This window comes from Lingula anatina, chromosome 9 (assembly GCF_051362555.1).
Source record: "Lingula anatina isolate TDL-2025a chromosome 9, LinAna3.0, whole genome shotgun sequence".
NCBI classification, from domain to species: Eukaryota; Metazoa; Brachiopoda; class Lingulata; order Lingulida; family Lingulidae; genus Lingula; species Lingula anatina.
Window position 1 is genome coordinate 6,732,938 of NC_141775.1, and position 18,191 is coordinate 6,751,128.

General features: G+C 39.5%; 4 protein-coding genes across 5 annotated transcripts; 1 reads left to right on the top strand and 3 right to left on the bottom strand.

Annotated features, from left to right (window-relative positions):
* Positions 1–328: 328 nt before the first annotated feature.
* On the bottom strand, positions 329–6,829 carry LOC147759836 (G protein-coupled receptor 157-like). The gene is made up of 6 exons (XM_086994783.1): positions 6,720–6,829; positions 5,685–6,158; positions 4,721–4,980; positions 4,292–4,498; positions 1,163–4,106; positions 329–874 (listed from the first exon to the last, which is right to left on the bottom strand). Exons 2-5 carry the CDS (start codon positions 6,133–6,135, stop codon positions 3,819–3,821), a joined length of 1,206 nt encoding a protein of 401 aa, XP_086850909.1. The 5' UTR covers positions 6,136–6,158; positions 6,720–6,829; the 3' UTR covers positions 329–874; positions 1,163–3,818.
* Positions 6,830–7,209: 380 nt separating this feature from the next.
* On the bottom strand, positions 7,210–10,452 carry LOC106166755 (G protein-coupled receptor 157). The gene is made up of 5 exons (XM_086994782.1): positions 10,210–10,452; positions 9,416–9,614; positions 8,753–9,180; positions 8,110–8,322; positions 7,210–7,780 (listed from the first exon to the last, which is right to left on the bottom strand). Exons 1-5 carry the CDS (start codon positions 10,450–10,452, stop codon positions 7,499–7,501), a joined length of 1,365 nt encoding a protein of 454 aa, XP_086850908.1. The 3' UTR covers positions 7,210–7,498.
* A 1,420-nt stretch (positions 10,453–11,872) lies between these two features.
* Positions 11,873–16,880, bottom strand: LOC106152383 (G protein-coupled receptor 157). Of its 2 annotated transcripts, XM_013525933.2 has the most exons (6): positions 15,729–16,880; positions 14,509–15,364; positions 13,962–14,102; positions 13,551–13,657; positions 13,030–13,245; positions 11,873–12,739 (listed from the first exon to the last, which is right to left on the bottom strand). In XM_013525933.2, exons 2-6 carry the CDS (start codon positions 14,954–14,956, stop codon positions 12,428–12,430), a joined length of 1,224 nt encoding a protein of 407 aa, XP_013381387.1. In that variant the 5' UTR covers positions 14,957–15,364; positions 15,729–16,880; the 3' UTR covers positions 11,873–12,427. The 2 variants fall into 2 exon arrangements, with proteins under 2 accessions (XP_013381387.1, XP_013381389.1); XM_013525935.2 differs by lacking the exons at positions 13,962–14,102; positions 14,509–15,364; positions 15,729–16,880 and adding an exon at positions 13,804–13,956 and having other exon boundaries at positions 11,876–12,739.
* Positions 16,881–17,206: 326 nt separating this feature from the next.
* LOC106166757 (folic acid synthesis protein FOL1) lies at positions 17,207–18,172 on the top strand. The gene has a single exon (XM_013545405.2). The coding sequence runs from the start codon at positions 17,207–17,209 to the stop codon at positions 18,170–18,172; it is 966 nt and encodes a 321-aa protein (XP_013400859.2).
* The last annotated feature ends 19 nt before the right edge of the window (positions 18,173–18,191 follow it).

An 18,191-nucleotide genomic window follows, 5' to 3' on the forward strand; every position in this document is an offset into this window, starting at 1 on the left:
TTTCCATTGCTGTGGGCTTAACATTTAATTAATTTATCATTATCATTGATATTATCATTTTTGGTGGTGTTTCAGTTACTGCTGTCTGCAAGCAGAATTGTGAAATGATGCATTTATTCAATTATACTTTGGTACTGCCGGAAAACGGGAAATAAAAGCAGTTGGGTATACAGGGATAGTTAATTAATATTTAACCATATTATCTTAATTGTTTTACTTGTTTTGGAACCATCTTTTATCTATTCTGAACAGGTAGGCCTATGTCTAATCACATAGACAACAAAACAAATTCAAAAGTGATAACGCGAGCAATGGGTCCACAGTCTGTTCTTTTATTTGCTTTGAGTCATAACAGTTACATATTCCACAACACAATCGATATAATAAAACCTTGTGAACAAAACTGATAAGTCCGTGGACTATGTTTGAAATAAAAGCAATGCTTATAATTAAGCTTTAATTTCATTATTTTACAGAAGCGACATTATTTCCTCTTCACACAATTGTACACATAGGGTTTATAAATAGAGCAAAATCTCCCCACGTGTGATTTAGTCTGCAGGACGAATAAAATGTATACAGAAATTGATCACGTATACAAGTCATACTTTTGACGCAATATCGGGGTATTTTCGCTAGTTTCGCTTTCACTTTCGATGCCACTGTGGCTCCGACTGGTGGTCGTATCTTCGCTTATGGTGTAGTCACGTGACTCATCGTACATGACGGTGTCACGTGGTAAGTTCAGGATGTGTGTTGGTCTCCTCCAACAACAGCTTGCGCACAAATGTCTAACGATATTATCGCGCACCCTATCGGCAAGCAGGCAGTAGATAAGGCTGTTGCCAAGGCCCTGCCCGCTGTCGCCTATAGCCTTAAAAACAAAGAAATTCTCAAATTTAAATATGTGAGATAAAACTAAAAACTTAATTGTAGAAGTTAATTTATTGTAGAATTTATTTTTTAGTATAAGATATCATTGAAGTACATTTCCTATGTCTGGATAAAATACTAAATTTTCTTTTTTTTTCACATTCCGTTTTATATCCTTTCATTTCCTTCTGTTTAAAAAAACTTCACAAAACATAAACAGGGCACAATGAAAAAGTGTTAATAAAGTAAACTATTTGAAACTGTTGTTGTCAAACAAACAATTTCTTACATGTAAAACCAAAAAGATCTTGTTAAATAGCAGTTCAAACCAGGGTTCTGTTGGTAATCCGGTGATCCAGACTGTGATGTTCGCCACGTATCGGATGGTCCCCCAGATCCTTAACGCGATGAACATTAAAGGAACAGCCGTCATCGCGCGATGGGCCTTTTTCACGGCCTCTAAAACTATCTTATCCAGGCGGGAAGCTGACGCTTTCATGACCTACAAAGATAAAAATTGAATAATTATAATAAAAGGTTACATCGAAATATTGTTGCTGTTGGCCGAAGTGTATAAGACTAAAACAACCTTAAATAATAAACCGCAACATTTATTTATTTATTTATTTATTTATTTATTTATTATAAAAACGACATTGTTGGAACCATATTGGAACCTCTTTATAATATTTTACACAGACTCGGTGTAACGAAACTGAGGGTCCCTGCAACAGAAAGTCCGCCCTCCATTTAGTTATAATGGTTAAAGTTAGACTGACCTAAGTGGGTAAAAATCTAGGGCGAGGCATACCCGTACAAATGACTGGGAAGGAGACTCAGCATGGGGACTCTCTGTCACGCTACACAGGAACAAGTTTAGACTAGTACTTCAAATGCCACTGATTAAATCAATTCTTACTACTATTATATTTTACTACCTGCCCTTGAACAAATAAAACGTTATTTGTCCAAGCTCTGCCTCAGTATCGTGACCTAAAGAGGTCATGGGTCAGAAGAGAGCCCTTTGTTTTCTTCACACCAAAAGAATCAAAACTTGATCTAGGCTCTTTGCCATGTATCAATTTAGATCAATTAATGGGGCAATTAAAAGATCCCTTTTTTCACTCTTTTAAACTGCAGGCTTCTTACTTGGCGAGAAAAAAAAATCACCGATTTTGTAAAATGACGAAGATTCAGAGAAAAGTTTTGTAAGATCATTGTAAGGAGATGAGCTACAACGGGACACGTGCGCCCTTTTATTCAAAAATCAAAAATTCAAACAATAAAAACAAGATGATTGTGATGCCTATTTCAATAGACTGTCATACGCACATAGCACTGGAAAAAATATATTTCTTATCACGTTGAGATGAAAACAAATACTGTAATGATAAGTCTATAGAAACATGTGGATCAAAGTTCAAATCATTAAAATGTGCATGATGTTATCTGAGGCCAGCAACAACCGCCTCATCTCTGTTAATATTAATGTTTTTGAAAACGTATACAAAGCATAACACTAATGTCAGAAGCTAAACTGATCTGTCCCATCAATTAAAAAAATCACTTATCACAATTTTAAGTTACATTTAAAACCCAAGCAATATATTATGACTACTTCAACAAAGAGAGCAAAAGAAACTTTACAGTTACAGTGAGGCACGGAGTGATACTCCAGTTCTTTTTGAGTGGGTGGTGGGATGGGGGCGGGTGGAGGGATGGTAATAGAACAGAGGTGGGTGATGGGATAGAAGTGGGTGGTGGGATGGTAATGTTATAGAGATGGGTGATGGGATAGAAGTGGGTGGTGGGAAAAGGTGAAATAACGGTGGGTGGTGGGATAGAAGTGGGCGGTGGGATAGTGACGTAATAGAAGTTGGTGGTGGGATGATGGTGGGATGGTACGCTAATAGAATAGAGGTATATGGTGGGACCGAGGTGGGTAGTCACCGAGATGATGGTGGAATAGATGCGGATAGTGGGATGGTGCTGGGATTTTTTTTAACAACGTTTATTCAAAAGAAATGAAGAAATGTTGGAGATCCATGACCGTAGAGAAATAGGGACAACTTTTCTTTTGTGTTTTAAAAGAGGTCTTTCGTTCATGTAGAATTTCATTTATTTTTTGGTAAAGGGGAGGGTACCTTAAATTGAGTGAGGGGCATCTGAAAAAGAAGTGCAGAGGAGTTTCAAGGGCACCGCAGGTGCAGTGCGGTGTGTCAATAGTAGTTCAATTATGCCTAAACAATTCTGCTCTAAATAAACACCCGACACCCGGTGCTGGGATAGATGTGATTAAGGTAGTTCTTTTGGTCAGTTAAGGCTTATCGTGATAAGTTTGATTTAATCCGAAGCATCCGTCAAACTGGGTCAACTAAGGCGTAAAGGGTGGTAAAAAGGTCACCCTTTTCAGAAAATAAAAACGAACCCTGTTTTGTAATTAATAGAAACAAGCCCGTTGAGATATGCACTCTTGCACGTATGCAAATCAAACAATTAGCGAAACAAGACTGAGTGCACCATCCCCGATAGTACCCCCACCCCTGACCCCCAAGGGAACTGCCCTGGGCAACGTAACTTGAAAGCATCGCGTATTGCGAATAGCGATATCACATAGAGGCTACAATGTATTATATGGGGCGAGTACGAGCGAGTTATGGAATCGAGACGCTTGCGCTCTGTCACAGTGAGCAATGCTTTCGAGTTACGGGCCCTGAACTGCGGGCGAACGTTTAGACCCCATTTCCATAGATTTTAGATCGATCTATCCCTGTGGGGAGTCTCACTAGATTACTGTCAGCTCAGCCGGCTTAAGCGTCTGTCCCGCCTACTGAAAGCTGTAAGGGGGTAATTAACTATGGTGCGCGCTCGGCTGACTGCAATTTAGCGTGAACCCCCAGGGAGTTAGGTCGATCTAAATCTCTGGGACTACACCCTTAGGTTCATTAAGTGGGGGTACTGGCATTAAAAGAAGACCGCAGTAGCGGTTCTGTCTCTGAGTCACTTTCATGTTGGATATTCAGTTGAGCATGCATCGACCCTTTGTCTCTGTGTTGTCTTTCTCGGCGGGCGCGGGCCCACTCGCCTGGTCCTGACCTACTCGCCTCAGTTTGCGTGTCTCGTCCGTTACCTAGACGCAAGCCGAGTTTTTTCTTCAGTTCTATTCTAACGGAGTCGGTGAGTAAGCAGTACAGGACACAGTTGGTGAACCCCTGGGCGCTGTCTCCGACTGCCTGGAGATAGAGAAAATAGTTAAATACAATATTTTAGAAGTTAAATGTATATTATAGTAGACCAACACCAACATTGCATACCATGCAGAAAGAAACGCGAATTGCATGCAAGAAGGTTGTTTTCCTTTCAATAAATAAATAAATAAATAAATAAATAAATAATAATAAACAGAAGCCCCATTTACCTGTATCACCAGAAACACCTGATTAAATATTACAGTATACTCAGGTGTCGGTGTCTCTTCTTCAAAGACTAGGAGGATATTGCCGACAAAACGGATGCAGCTCCACATCCGCAGCAGTAAAAATGTGACAGGCACCCAAGTCATGAGGCGGTCGGCTTCTTGAGCACTCTCAAATAACGCAGCTGGGTTGTAGAAGGAACTGTTGACCTTCATACGTAAGGGAAATGAAGACGACACTCATATATAATTTTAAAAATACATCTCCGTATAGAACCTTTTGTATTTTGAGCAGTAGGGTTGTAATTTTTACGGTTGGTGGTTTCGTAAATGAAGTGTACGTTGAATAGGAATTTTTTTGGAATAGCGAGATACACGTGCACACAAGTACACACCCAGAGAGAGAGAGAGAGAGAGAGAGAGAGAGCATACCGATGAACGTATCCTTCTTTTCGTCTGAATATAACACGTGGGGATTACAAGAAACGCCAGGTATACCCAAAACTGCCCGGTGATCATGTAGAAAGTCATTACTGCAGGCATCTCTGGGGCGGTCCCATTTCCTTTCATCAAGTCATCTTCACAAGTTCTTATCCAACACCATATTCCACTGGCAATTGTGGGTACGTTCTTGCCTTTGACAGTGTCCAGTCCAAGCCTACCACAACACACAGTGACCACCACAATGACCACTACGATTAAAAAAAAAACGCATGAAATAAAAGTTCACTGTAAATTTCAAGTTAATCTATATGTCGGTGACATAAATGTAAGCAGGAGATTCATGAGAGTGAAACATTCTTGAATATGATATTGTTGCATTTTGTAACATTATCTATACACGTACCAAATGTCCGGAGAAGGAAGTGGTTGAGGTTTCTAGTTGGTAGTCTTTACTTGTAAGCAGCGCTCAGAGTAAATGTAATTGCAATGGAAAAATAAAAGCAATTTATATATTGCAATTACATTTACTCTGAGCGCTGCTTACAAGTAAAGACTACCAAGTGGAAAAGTAAAAGCTTTATCTGCGTATGTCCTAGTATGTTCAAGGGAATTCCAAGGGAATTCCAAAACCAAAAGAACATGTACGTTGAGAAGACATTTTGTATTTTTTTTTCGCTTGTAAAGATAATAAAGAAGTACACTCAAAATAACACGTGCACGGGGAATACACATCTTGGCTCTCTTCATCCCAAAGGTGCCTATAAAATATGTCCAGGTGATGAACTACTGATGTTGGTGTGCATTTAGTGAGCCGTATTCGTACGTGTATTTACCAGACTGTACCAGTATACTTAAAATGTACTTAAGTGAGCCTTTTAATGCACAATTTATCCACTACGCACTGCGTACTTGTACATGTATGTACCAGTATACTCAAGTCCTCTGTACTTACAAGGTACTCCCCAGCACAGAAGATGCTGAGCCCAGCGGTGTCTGTCCAGCCAGTACGTCCCCGTCCCCGGCACCAGGACAGACCTGTAGACGTGCCACGCTATCAGCATGCTCCACAGGAACGACGACATCGTCGCCAAAGTTGACACAAAGCTTTGCACGACGCAGACTGGATCGGGGTCCTCGCAAGAGAAATTTGTCGCTTTCGAATACAGGTGGCGGTTCAGCGTCCAGCTTGCTCCCATTAGCTGGCCCGTTGCCACAAAGAAATCGGCGATGGTTAAATACAGCAGCATGCGTCGGTTTGGAGTCCGGACTCTCTTCATCAGGATCCATGAGGCGAAGATGACCGAGCAGCCTCCCCAAGACAGGATACAAGTGACGATGGCGGCGATGCTGGCAATGCACTGGAAGTCGTGCACTCCACAGGTAGTGGTAACATTTGATGCCATGGTGGTCGGTTCTGATGGTGATTCTGATACAGAAAGATGATTGCAATTTCAGTATTTTTCTCTTTTGGGTTCGGGAAATGCACGTATGCATGCCCCCAGACACTTAAATCAATTAATTTTAACATGTAAAATAAAATATAAGAACAGAATCAAGACTGTGTTGCAACGTGTGGTTAGATACCAGTTGTTCTGGTGAAAATGTCAAAGAGCTGATAAAGGATTTGAACATGCCACTGCAAACAGAGCATATGTCAAATCATATCATATTACATCAGAGGCTCAGTTAAGCGCATTCTGAAGTCACTGTTCTTGCTGCCTATTCCCGTTTTCACGTCTTATTCAATAGGTTATGGAAATATTGACATCTCAGCACTTCATTCTACTTCGTGGTCGCAAACCGATACAGGCTTTTTTTGAGTGGTTGATAAGCAAGTAGGGCCCACATTGAACATACAAGGGCATCGCATCATCTTCAATCGTATAAGTGAATTTCAATTAAATATGAGATTAATCAGACGTCTGTTGCTTTAACAACACTTTAAACAAAATATAATGGCGGAAGATTAATTTTGAATGGTACTTACATTGCTAGTACGGTGTAGTTCTGATTGTTATTTAATATAACCTGATGCCGGAAGTAGTTGCACAGGAACGAAAGCAGAAACCCTAGACACAACAGCAGCGCTAATGAGATCACGTGAGTGTTTCAATAGGCAATCGTGGGATATGCGTCAACATTGCAACACAAAAGGAGGTCAGTGTAAATTTTAGGGGGGAGGGGCGTTTTTCGCTTCCATTGTTGTGGGCTTCACATTTAATCTATTTATCATTATCATTGTTATCAGCATTTTTGGTGGTGTTTCAGTTACTGCTGTCTGAAAGCAGAATTATGAAACGCCGCATTTATTCAATTATACTTGGTACTACATGAAAACGGGAAATAAAATAGTTTGGTGTACAGAGATAGTTTATTAATATTTAATTATATTCTCTTAATTGTTTTGCTTGTTTTGGCACAACCTTTTATCTATTATGAATAGAGATATCTGATCACATAGACAACAAAACAAAATCCAAAGTGATAACACGCGCAGTGGGTCCCTTTTATTTGCTCTAAGTCATAACAGTTACATATTCCACAACACAATCAATATAATAAAACCTTGTGAACAAAACTGATAAGTCCGTGGACTATGTTTGAAATAAAAGCAATGCTTATAATTAAACTTTAATTTCAGTATTTTACAGAAGCGACATTATTTTCTCTTCACACAATTGTACACAAAGGGTTTATAAATAGAGCAAAATCTCCCCACGTGTGATTTAGTCTGCAGAACGAATAAAATGAAAAGAGAAAAAATGATTAAGTATACAAGTCATACTTCTGACGCAATATGGGAGCATTTTCACTAGTTTCGCTTTCGCTGCCACTATGACTGGTGGTCGTATCTTCGCTTATGGTGTAGTCACGTGACTCATCGTACATGGAGGTGTCACGTGGTAAGTTTAGGCTGTACCGCAGTCCTGTTTCTCTCCTCCAACAGCAGCTTGCGCATAAATGTCTAAAGATATTATCGCGCACCCTATCGGCAAGCAAGCAGTAGATTAAGCTGTTCCCAAGGCCCTGCCCGCTGTCGCCTATGGCCTTAAAAACAAAGAGGACCCCAAATGTAAATATGTGAGAGAAAACTAAAAAACTTTATCATAATAGAATGCGGTACAAGATATCACTGACGTACATTACTTTTGCTAGGATAAAATGCTTAATTTTCTTTTTTTTACTCAAATTCCGTCTCATGTCCTTATTTCCCCGGGTTTGACTACTTTCTTCCTATTTTCAGTACTTATCAAATTATTATTAAAAGTACTTATCAAAATATAAACAGCACACCATCAAAAAAACCTGTCATTCCTAAGGAAAAAGTATAAAGTAAATCATTCGAAACTTATGGTGTCAAACAAATAACTACTTACATGTAAAACCAAAAAGATCTTGTTAAACAGCACTTCAAACCACGGTTCTGTTGATGATCCGGTGATCCAGACTGTGATGTTCGCCACGTACCGGATGGTCCCCCAGATCCTTAACGCGATGAACATTAAAGGAACAGCCGTCATCGCGCGGTGGGCCTTCTTTACGGCCTCTAAAACTGCCTTATCCAGACGGGAAGCTGACGCTTTCAGGACCTACAAAGATAAAAATTGAATCATTTTAATTAAAATAAAAGGTTACACTGAAATTATTGTTGCTGTTGGCGTCAAGACTAAAACAACCTTAAATGATTTATTTATTTATTTATTTATTTATTTATCTATTTATTTATTTATTTAAGAGTAAGGAGGAAAGAGTGGATCTTGTGGTGCTACCAAAATAACCTTGTAATTATGGAACCAAACGTTCTTCGGACAATAAAATCGTTTCGGCAGGTTTAGTACAGTAAAATATCCAATATACCTTGGACAAATAAACCATTCCATATTTATTCATGTGGCATGTCTTATGATTTGAATGTGAAGAAACTGTAATGTTATTACGACACAGGCTTTCACGGGCAGAAACAAAGCATAGAAATGCCAGGCTCTGCAATAACAAAAGCCCGTCAAAGCCTATACTCACCGTGCGCTGCAACTTCCCCTTTATGTTGAAGTAAATGGTCGGCACCACAATATACGCCACCATCTCCCAGCCCTTCCCAGTGAGCAGCGTGAGGAACACCACTAGGCCCCAGTGCAGCTCATCGCCTTCACAGATTTTAATCCAGCACCAACCAGCGGTACTTCCACGCAGAAGATCCTCTTTACTTCCACTGTAACTGCCCCCTTCAAATGCTGCATTTTCGGCATGTCCGTCAACAGCAACAACGACGGTGTTGTCTTGTCTTGGTTTGGTGGCATCTAGCGAAGGGTATGCTGTTTCATGGTAAAAAAAGGTCATCGACATATTTGGTGACACTGTCGTTGTTTTTGGAATCAACGAAGTGTGGTTTTCCGAGCTTTGCCAGTAGCCAAGTTTGCCATCTGCTGCTGCGGCCGTAAGTATCAACACTAAAATAATAAAATTTATTTAATAAGGAATGATGTTATTGATCATTGCAATAATAGAAATATAAGTAACAAAACGAATGAACAAACCAATGATTAAACAATGTGTTAGAATCAAGTTGCTTATTTTATCGAATCACTGTAACTCTGATGCAAAATGGCGCATTTGCACGTCTTGCTGAGTGTATGCAATGTCACCATGCATTATTATTATTATTATTATTATTATTATTATTACCCGGGACACCCCAGGCCAGGAGATGAAGTAGCCACTGGTATTTGGGTTTGTCCATCCAGCTGCTCCGCTCGCCAACCAGCGTCTCTCTCACCTGCCACGCGATCAGCATGGTCCAGAAGAACGACGCCAAGCTGCCCACGCTGGATAGGAAGCTTTGGACTACGCAGATACCGTTGGGGTATTGACAGCTGTGAAGTGCCTGGAATTTAAGTATGATGAGAATTCAAGAAAAAAAGTGAAAAAACAAAAAGTGATTCTGGGAATTATCACTCAGTCAGAAAAGCCCCAGTGTTTCATGGAATTAACATTCAATATTACTCCCAGGGCCTTGGCTGCTGCGTAGGTTTCCAATTCTGCGCTAGGCTGCTAGTTGATGCTTGTACTGTATACTGTCAGAGACCAATGAAACCAAGGGTGCCAGAAAACGGAATCAAAACACTTGACATGATTTACAGAAGAAATGTAGGCTAAATTAATGAATAGATACACCGATGTGTTAATTAATCAATGAATGAATTAAATAATAAACTTCATGCATACAAAATGATTGGAAGTTTGATCTATTCAGTGATAGGAATAGAGGTCGGCCTATACAAGCACTGTACTGTAGGCCCTACACGTAGGCCTATGAATGAATGACGTTGGTTAGAGGGGAACAAACGCAATGATTATTGGTATAATGCACATTACTATGTAGTACATTCATAGAATTTTACACTCAAGTTCCTTTTTTTCAAATAAAAACTTGGAATGAAAGAAATAAGATGAAGTGGAAAACTAAATAAAGGTGTGACCTGAGAACTGTTCATGGCAGGACGGCCGCTAGAGGACAACTCCAACGCCCAAGACGCGCCAATCAGGTTGCCCACCGCAGTCAGTAAGTCTGCCGTTGTTAAGAAGAGCAGGAGGCGGCGTCCTGTAGAACGGGTGTCCTTCAGGAAGATCCAGGCCGCAAATACCACAAAACACCCAACACAAGAGAGCGAGCTGGTGACTATGGCCACAATGTACACATTTCTATCGAAGTCGGATCTCATTTTTGCCTTGCAATGGAGATACTTGTATTATCAGATATCTGCACCTTTCTTCCTTCTTTTCAGATGTTTTGCCTGTCTTGCCGCATAGAAATCTACGGGGTTTGTGGCAAACCCAGAGAATTCCACAGAAGGTCGTTTTTACAGGTGCGCTGTAGTCTCAAACTCAACCGCTTGATAACAAGACCATATTGGGTGAATCTGTATACGTGTTGTGGACCAATCTATAAAGAAATGTTAATATTTAACAAATTGACCAGTAAATTGCAACCACTTTTTAAGCGTACATATATCTTTTTTTCTTAGAAGCGACATCATAGGCCAGCCTTTACTTGGTGTGCGCCCACACATTGCGCCAATGAATCTTGAAATTGTTGACAACTTTTAAAGGTATTTCCGGTTTTGCATGTTTTAAAGTACCAAACAGTCATTTAGGAGAGATTATATAAATCGCCTTGTTTATAAAATGCAAATAACATCAGCGGATCTTTTATTCATAATGATAATAAAATGCAACATGCAACTGGATTGACAATCAAGATTACGTTCTCAAGAAAAGCACATACTGGTTGTCCAACGTTGGAAGAAAATGAAAATGATGAAATTACCTTTTGCTGCTCTCTTCACTGTGTTTACTGTGCAAATACAACTCACCCCATTCTGCGTTATCTAGGTCAGGACATAATCGGCAAATATCACGTAATGTATAGGCCTACCACATGAGATAAAAATCCACAGATGGACTGCAATTTAGCATCCCCTGACAAGAAGCTGTTTGCTGACCTAAATATCATATTACTGAAAAAGCTCCCCCCTTCTCCAGAGGTAGAGGGTCAAAATCGGGGTGGTTTAAATATCAAAACACGAACACATGCACCTACATGTACATATAATATCCAGAAAGTCTGTAAGACAGAAGCAAAAGTGAAACCAAGAGAAAAATTTAAGGGAGTGCTTTGAGTATGTATGTCATGAAGTTGGTTGAGGGTGACAACATTCTGGTCTTAAAATGTCGCGCGATGTGACGTGACAACTTTCCACTCTGCCCGTCCTCAGACCTGACCCTGAGTTTTCTGAGTGAAGCAAAAATGTCTTTTTTAAAAATAAAAAAGTATTAAATAAAACAATATACAAGGGGGGAGTGTATATGAAACTCTGCAATTCAGGCTTAAGACCTTTGCCGGTATATCAGTTAGGGTCAGCTTTATCTTATCCATGTGATTTGTTATCCAGAATAATCAAAAATGCCCCCCCCCTCCTGTCGCCCCTGAACGGTATGTGGATCATGACAACAATGACAGAATGCGTGTCGCCGCCTGGTGTCGCTGTGTCATAGGCGAGGTAGGGAATTTATCCTTCTTCTTTCTGTATTTCTTTTTGTTCACAGAAAATTGAAGATGCTCGCAGCGGCAAAAATAAGTTATGGCAGCCCCATACTATTTATTTGCAGCGTAGTCGTGTTCAATAAGATATATATATATATTATTGTACATATACAGGTCAATCAACTAGTATTACATGGATTGAAAAAGTCAAGCTAGATAAAAAACATCACGTGGGCAAAAATAAGAAGGTCATGACAATTCTAGATACCAGCAAAAATTAAAAAAGCTCAACCATTTTTTGGTATTCACAGCTATAGAACCCCGTACACACACACACACACACACACACACACACACACACACACGAAAGAGATTATGAAAAAGCTGGTTTCTTGCAACAGCAGTAAATGTTGTTATTTTTTTAAGGTCGCTTATCCGGTAAACGTAGCATGGCAAATGTACCAAGCTGCTTCATAAACATATAAACATTGTTAATATTTTTTTTTCATATTTGAGAATTAATAATATTTTCAGCTTACAAGATGCATATATTATTTTAAGGCGTCTGTGCTTAGACGCCTGTGTTCTTATACCATTATTTGACATAGTGTGGATCTGTCTGTCGTTTATAGAGCGTTCAAATCAATCGTTATTCAGGTGTCTGCGTTTAAACTAGTCGGCGTTCCTACTATGAAAATATCCTCGGGCGTATTTTTAGCGAAGGTGGAACCTTTCGAACTGAGAGGTGTGGACCTGCGACTGTGGCTCGATCCTCGAGCTATCTCAACACCACTGCTCGGCTCTGTGTGATCTAAGATGGCCGCGCTTAACGAGTCTCTGATGGAGTCGAAGTCGTCGGTCTCGGGGCGGAGGCCACAGACGGCACATATCCGGACGCGCACTGAATCGGTGAGGAAGCAATAAATGAGGCAGTTGCCAATGCCCTGTCCATTGTCGCCGAATGCCTGGTATAAAAGGACAACAATGAATTGGTTATTTTGTAACCTTGTTTAAATGTAGACATATTATTCTTTTTCGAAATAATTTTATTTATTTATTTTACCTGTTTATTTACTTATATTGATATTAATGAATTGATTAAATTTTATACGCAATTGTTATAAGTGCCATAATGCCCAGCATATAGACGTAGGTGCCCAAGTAACGATTGGACAGTTCACATTAAATTCAATGTACATGTATCATCTAGGCGACATGACGATATTATCGTATAAAAAACACAATAAACACGTACCTGAAATACTGCTAATACCACGTTGACGACAGTGTGGAATGTAGGATTCTCCACTACCCCATACGCTGCCCAATAGCAGCTGTTAGCCACAAATCGTATGGTCCCCCAAATGCGTAAGAATATAAAAATGATAGGAATGGCTTTCATGACGCGGTCAGCCCGACTCACGGCGTCTTGAGTAGCTCGGTCCACGTACATAGATTCTGTTTGGCGGATCTGAGTGACAGAAAAGAAGTTTATTTTATCTGCCTCTAATGACACTTTTTCTAATAGGGAATAAACGGTTTCCTGTACATACTGTTAGAGGGTGGGATGATAGATTGACTGCATGAAGGAGTAAGTCGGTCCATAATAATTCATCCTAGCAAGTCCATAAATCAAACAAATTATTGTTAACTTACAGGAAAGAAGACTAAATGTGAGTTTTGCAGGATAAATAACGGGACAGAGGTAAAAAATGCTGACACTTTAAGATGAGAAGAGAGAAAAATGACGTCACATCGTGACGTCAGAGCACTTGCCGTGGATTTCAGATTCCAGCGAAGCGCAGTGTAAATTACCGGCACGGTGAAGTAGACGAAGATTTCCCAAACCTTACCCGCTGCCAGAGGTAGTCCCACCATTAAACCTAAGAGATTTTTCTACTTTAACAAACTAGATAATATTTATATATATAGTTACCATTGTGTGAACTATTTTATATTCGATGAAATAGTTTCCAGCTGCCTTTTGTCGGTTCTAAAAGAGCCTGAATTAAGTGCTTACTACATTTACCTGAAAGCCATATGCCATTTAAACTTTATTAACTTGTCGATGTGTAGGCCTACGTAAGTCCTCCCCTCACCCCTGGTTCAAAGGGCTAATTCTTTAAAAATAAATGAACTCCCTTCAGAGACCACAAATAGTAGGCTACGTCATTGAAGATCACAAACCTAGGTCATGTCGGTCGAAGTCTGCCTGGCAGATCTTAATCCAGCACCATCCTGCGGTGAATGCAGTGCCCCCTATACTGCGGTCTGGGGAGTAGATGAAACCGAGGCGCTGGTATCGGGCTATTATGGCGGTCACGGTGACTGCAGAACGGCAACCAATGATTTTATAATTGAAATATTTATGAATATATAACTAAATTAATTAACATTTGCATACATTTCGAATTCTGTTTAATCTCTTAATGATATCTGATATTGAAAATGCTGCATAACATACATGTGCATTGTATGAATGAATAAATATATGTAGATCAGCTGTATTTTATATGGTTGCTTAAGAGCTTTCGAACTGTTTTTGGTTTTAACACAATATTTAACCACTTATAACACGCTCAAATAAAAGTTAACATCGGTTTTCTCACTTTAATCTCACCCACAGGTCTTTTTCTGTGTAGATACTAGTAGTTACTCATGGATACCAGTAGATCACAGAAAGTCTTCCTTGGATTGAAGGACAATGTAACAATTTTAAAAACTAAACACTTACGTGGAACACCCCATGCGATGACGTGCAATATCCATTGAAACCTATCCATCCAGCTTGGCGAATTTTTCAGAAGTGATTCTCTGACTTCCCAGGCTATGATTATCGTCCAGATGAAGGACGAAATTAACCCAGTGGTCCCTATAAAACTCTGAGCTACGCAAACTGGGCTAGGTTTTTCGCATTCAGATGTCACGTTTACGTTAGAAATGTTCGGTCGTGACGTCATATACATCGCCCAAGATGCACCCGTCGCGTTACTTATGCACACTAAGAAATCGGCAATTGACAGGTAAAGCAGGAGCTGCCGAGAAGAAGAACGAGTTTCTTTGAACAAGAAAAAAGTGGCAAAAATGACAAAACAGCCAAGCAGTGAAAATATGCATGTTACTATTGAAATAAGATAAATAGCTGGCGTAATGATATTATAGTCGTCGTCAATGAAAACCATGTCTCATAAAGTGTCTATTTTAGGACTTTGTTTTGTTAGTTTTGTATAGAATTTAGTGATTTCCTAAATTTCCTTTAATTTTTCTACTGTTATATCACATTTGATAGTTTTATCCGTCAACACTATATATCGAAATTCCGTCCTTTGATATTCAGTTTTTATTAATAGGTCGTGCCATATCGTTAGTGACGTTTGCCTAGGTTATATTGACTTTTTTATGACGTCACAGTTGAAAAGTGGTCCTTTCACGTCATGATGCATCTGTCATTTCATGTGAGTTCGTCTAATTTACTGTTTAATCCGTGAAGCTGTTGTTACGTGTGTATTTTACTGAGTTGCTCTCCTGTGAAGTATCGTATTTCTTGTTTTATATACTATCATCCAAAGGAGCCACTGTCGTATGATGTGCTATAGTAAAAAGATATAAAAATGGACTTAGATTATATAAGGTTATACTATCAGCAGATTTCTTTAACAAGCATATTAAGCATACGAATTTCTATAACCCATATTTGACAACATTTCCTAAGCCAACTATTCGAACTTGGTATTTAACAATCACTAATGCATTTAAACGGCAATCGTTATCTTGTTCGTTTTAATTGTCATCAGTTTATATTAAATAATATAAACATGCTTCGATTGTTACAAGTGATTATTCACCCTAATACGGTTAATTAACTGCCATTAATTTAAGTCCACTATGTGGAATTATCTTAAAAACAAGGACGCCGCGTTAAACATTAAACCATGACTTATTCAATATACTTACAAAAGTGTAGCAGTGCAGGTGATGATTCAGCACGAGCCCAGGACAAAGACTGTGCAAACAAAGCCAATTGTTATCAGGTATATACACGCGGTGATGACTGGAACCACATGAACTGATGTGACCGTTGTTGGGATGCATCTAGATAGACCTCGGATGTATTTATCTCTCATATTTATCAAAATATTATCAATATATATATAATAACTCCCTCTAAATAAAAGTCTACTCACCTTTTATTGATTTTTGTAAATGGGTTGCTTTTGTTTTTTGGATGGTTATTTCATTTTTTAAAATATTCTAGTTAGTTAAAAAGGCACATTTTATTAGTAAATTAGTCAATATATATAAAAATGAAAGAAAAAAATAATTGTCCAAGCAATAAAAGAAAATTGTGATAAGAATTTTAACTTCCTCATATCGTTTGATAATGTATCATGGGGGTTGAGCCCGCTGATCATAAGTACGTTGAATTCATTGAACGCCCGACATTTTCACACGCAGTACAACTGAAATTAAAACGGCCGAATCGGTGCACGAGTGATCTCAGCGCCTTTGTTTTACATTTGGGTACATTTGGGAAGAAATGTATATGTAGTTACTCGCTTGACACATTATTTTAAGTCTACCGTGTGTAAATGGGACAAAATACTAGAATTATCAACGAATTCAGCGTTATCTCTTCCTTGTAAATTCAACCCAGTTCACATTCCTCGTGTTCGTCTCAAACAATGCTTTAATACGGAAAAAAAGTTATCAGTTCTTTTCCATCAAAGTCAAACCTGTCGTACCTGCACTAAGTCTCATTTGATACCTGTGGATCAGCATGGTTCACAAACCTGTTGTAAGAGGACAAAGGGAACCACGCTGTAAACCAGGAAAAGAATGGCATCTTACGTCGGATACGAATGATACCAATTTGCATTTGAATGCAGTAAAAGAAGTCCTGAAAGAAGTAGTCTTGTAAGCCATTATATCTTCACCCAGTTTATTACCTAGCAAGGGATAAACACGTCAGGAAAAACCAGGTCCCCCAACGTCGTTAAGCAATTAAGTAGGTACGATACGATACGACAATAAAAGCGTACACAGATCAGCAATATCGTAAGTTGGTTAATTAGTTACCAAACTCCTATGTTGTGTATATTATGGGCTTAGTGCTTAACATAAAACGTTAGCCATAATTGTACAGAAGGGTAGAAAGGTTGTGGTACAAATTTCTGCGGCTGCATCCTCGTAAGTGACTTGCATTGGATAGATGGAGTCTATGTTGCGTCATGCAGCGTCACTAGATAAGCAGATTACACGTGAATCAGACGTTAAACCTTGGACGATCACGTAATATGTCGTGCAAGTACACAGGAGTTTATGTGAATTCAGCACTAAACAATTGGGTTGTTGTGAATGAATGGTTGGTTATCTATAAATAGGAAAACGAGGATCCAACGTGCTTAATTCTACATTTCAGTGTGAAATGTACAATGGAGGTAAATCAAGAAATTGAAATAAATGACGTCACTTTGAAGGTCCATGGTGATCACAGGCAGCCGGGGAACTGTTTGCAAAACAATGTTCCTGTCAGTCTAGCGCTTCGCATCGACACCAGAGACGGAAAAGAAACAGCAGATGGCGCCAGGACATTCCTCAAGCATAGTGACGTTACAAAAACTATCGCTGAGTATGTGACGTCACATACGTTTACCAGCCCGGAAAACATTGCCGAAGATGTCGCAAAGGTAACTATTGTTGGTTTTCAAACCACTTGGGTTGAAGTCAGAGTTAATGTGGTAGAAGAGGGACCGCAGTCTGTACATAATCCTGGCACAATTAACATAAGAAGAACAAGGGAAGATTTTCCCCGACCCATCGTTTTTATATCCCTTGGATCAAACATCTGTCCCGAGAAGAACTTAACAAATGCTGTTAGATTACTCAGAGAAAGGACCACTGTTGTTGCCGCGTCCAAGGTTTTTATCACCCCGCCTCAACTGGACACTAACCAACCGCCATACCACAACATGGCCGTCAAAATTCTAACGCCTGGCGACCCATATGATCTTAAAAGGGCGTTGTATGATATTGAGGACAAGCTGTTGCGCGTGCGCGATCCGCTGCGTAAGAATGGGCCCCACACCATAGATTTGGATATTTCGTTTTGGGATGACGTCACATTTAGCTTCACGGCGTTCAACAGAGACACACTGGGAACTTCCGAGAAGACGACCTTAAGCGATCACACGAAGGTCAAATCGGGTACAAAATTACAGCAAATCCCACATCCGGACACCCTGAAGTTTGCCCATACCATTGTTCCTCTCGCCGACCTTGACCCAGATTTTAAACATCCAGTCGTGATGAAGACGTTAGCTGAAGTTGCAATGGAAGTGACAGGACACGTTGACTTTAAGGGTGTGTTTGAAACTGCAGACTTTAAAATTTACGATTAAAATCATGTATATGCAGGTG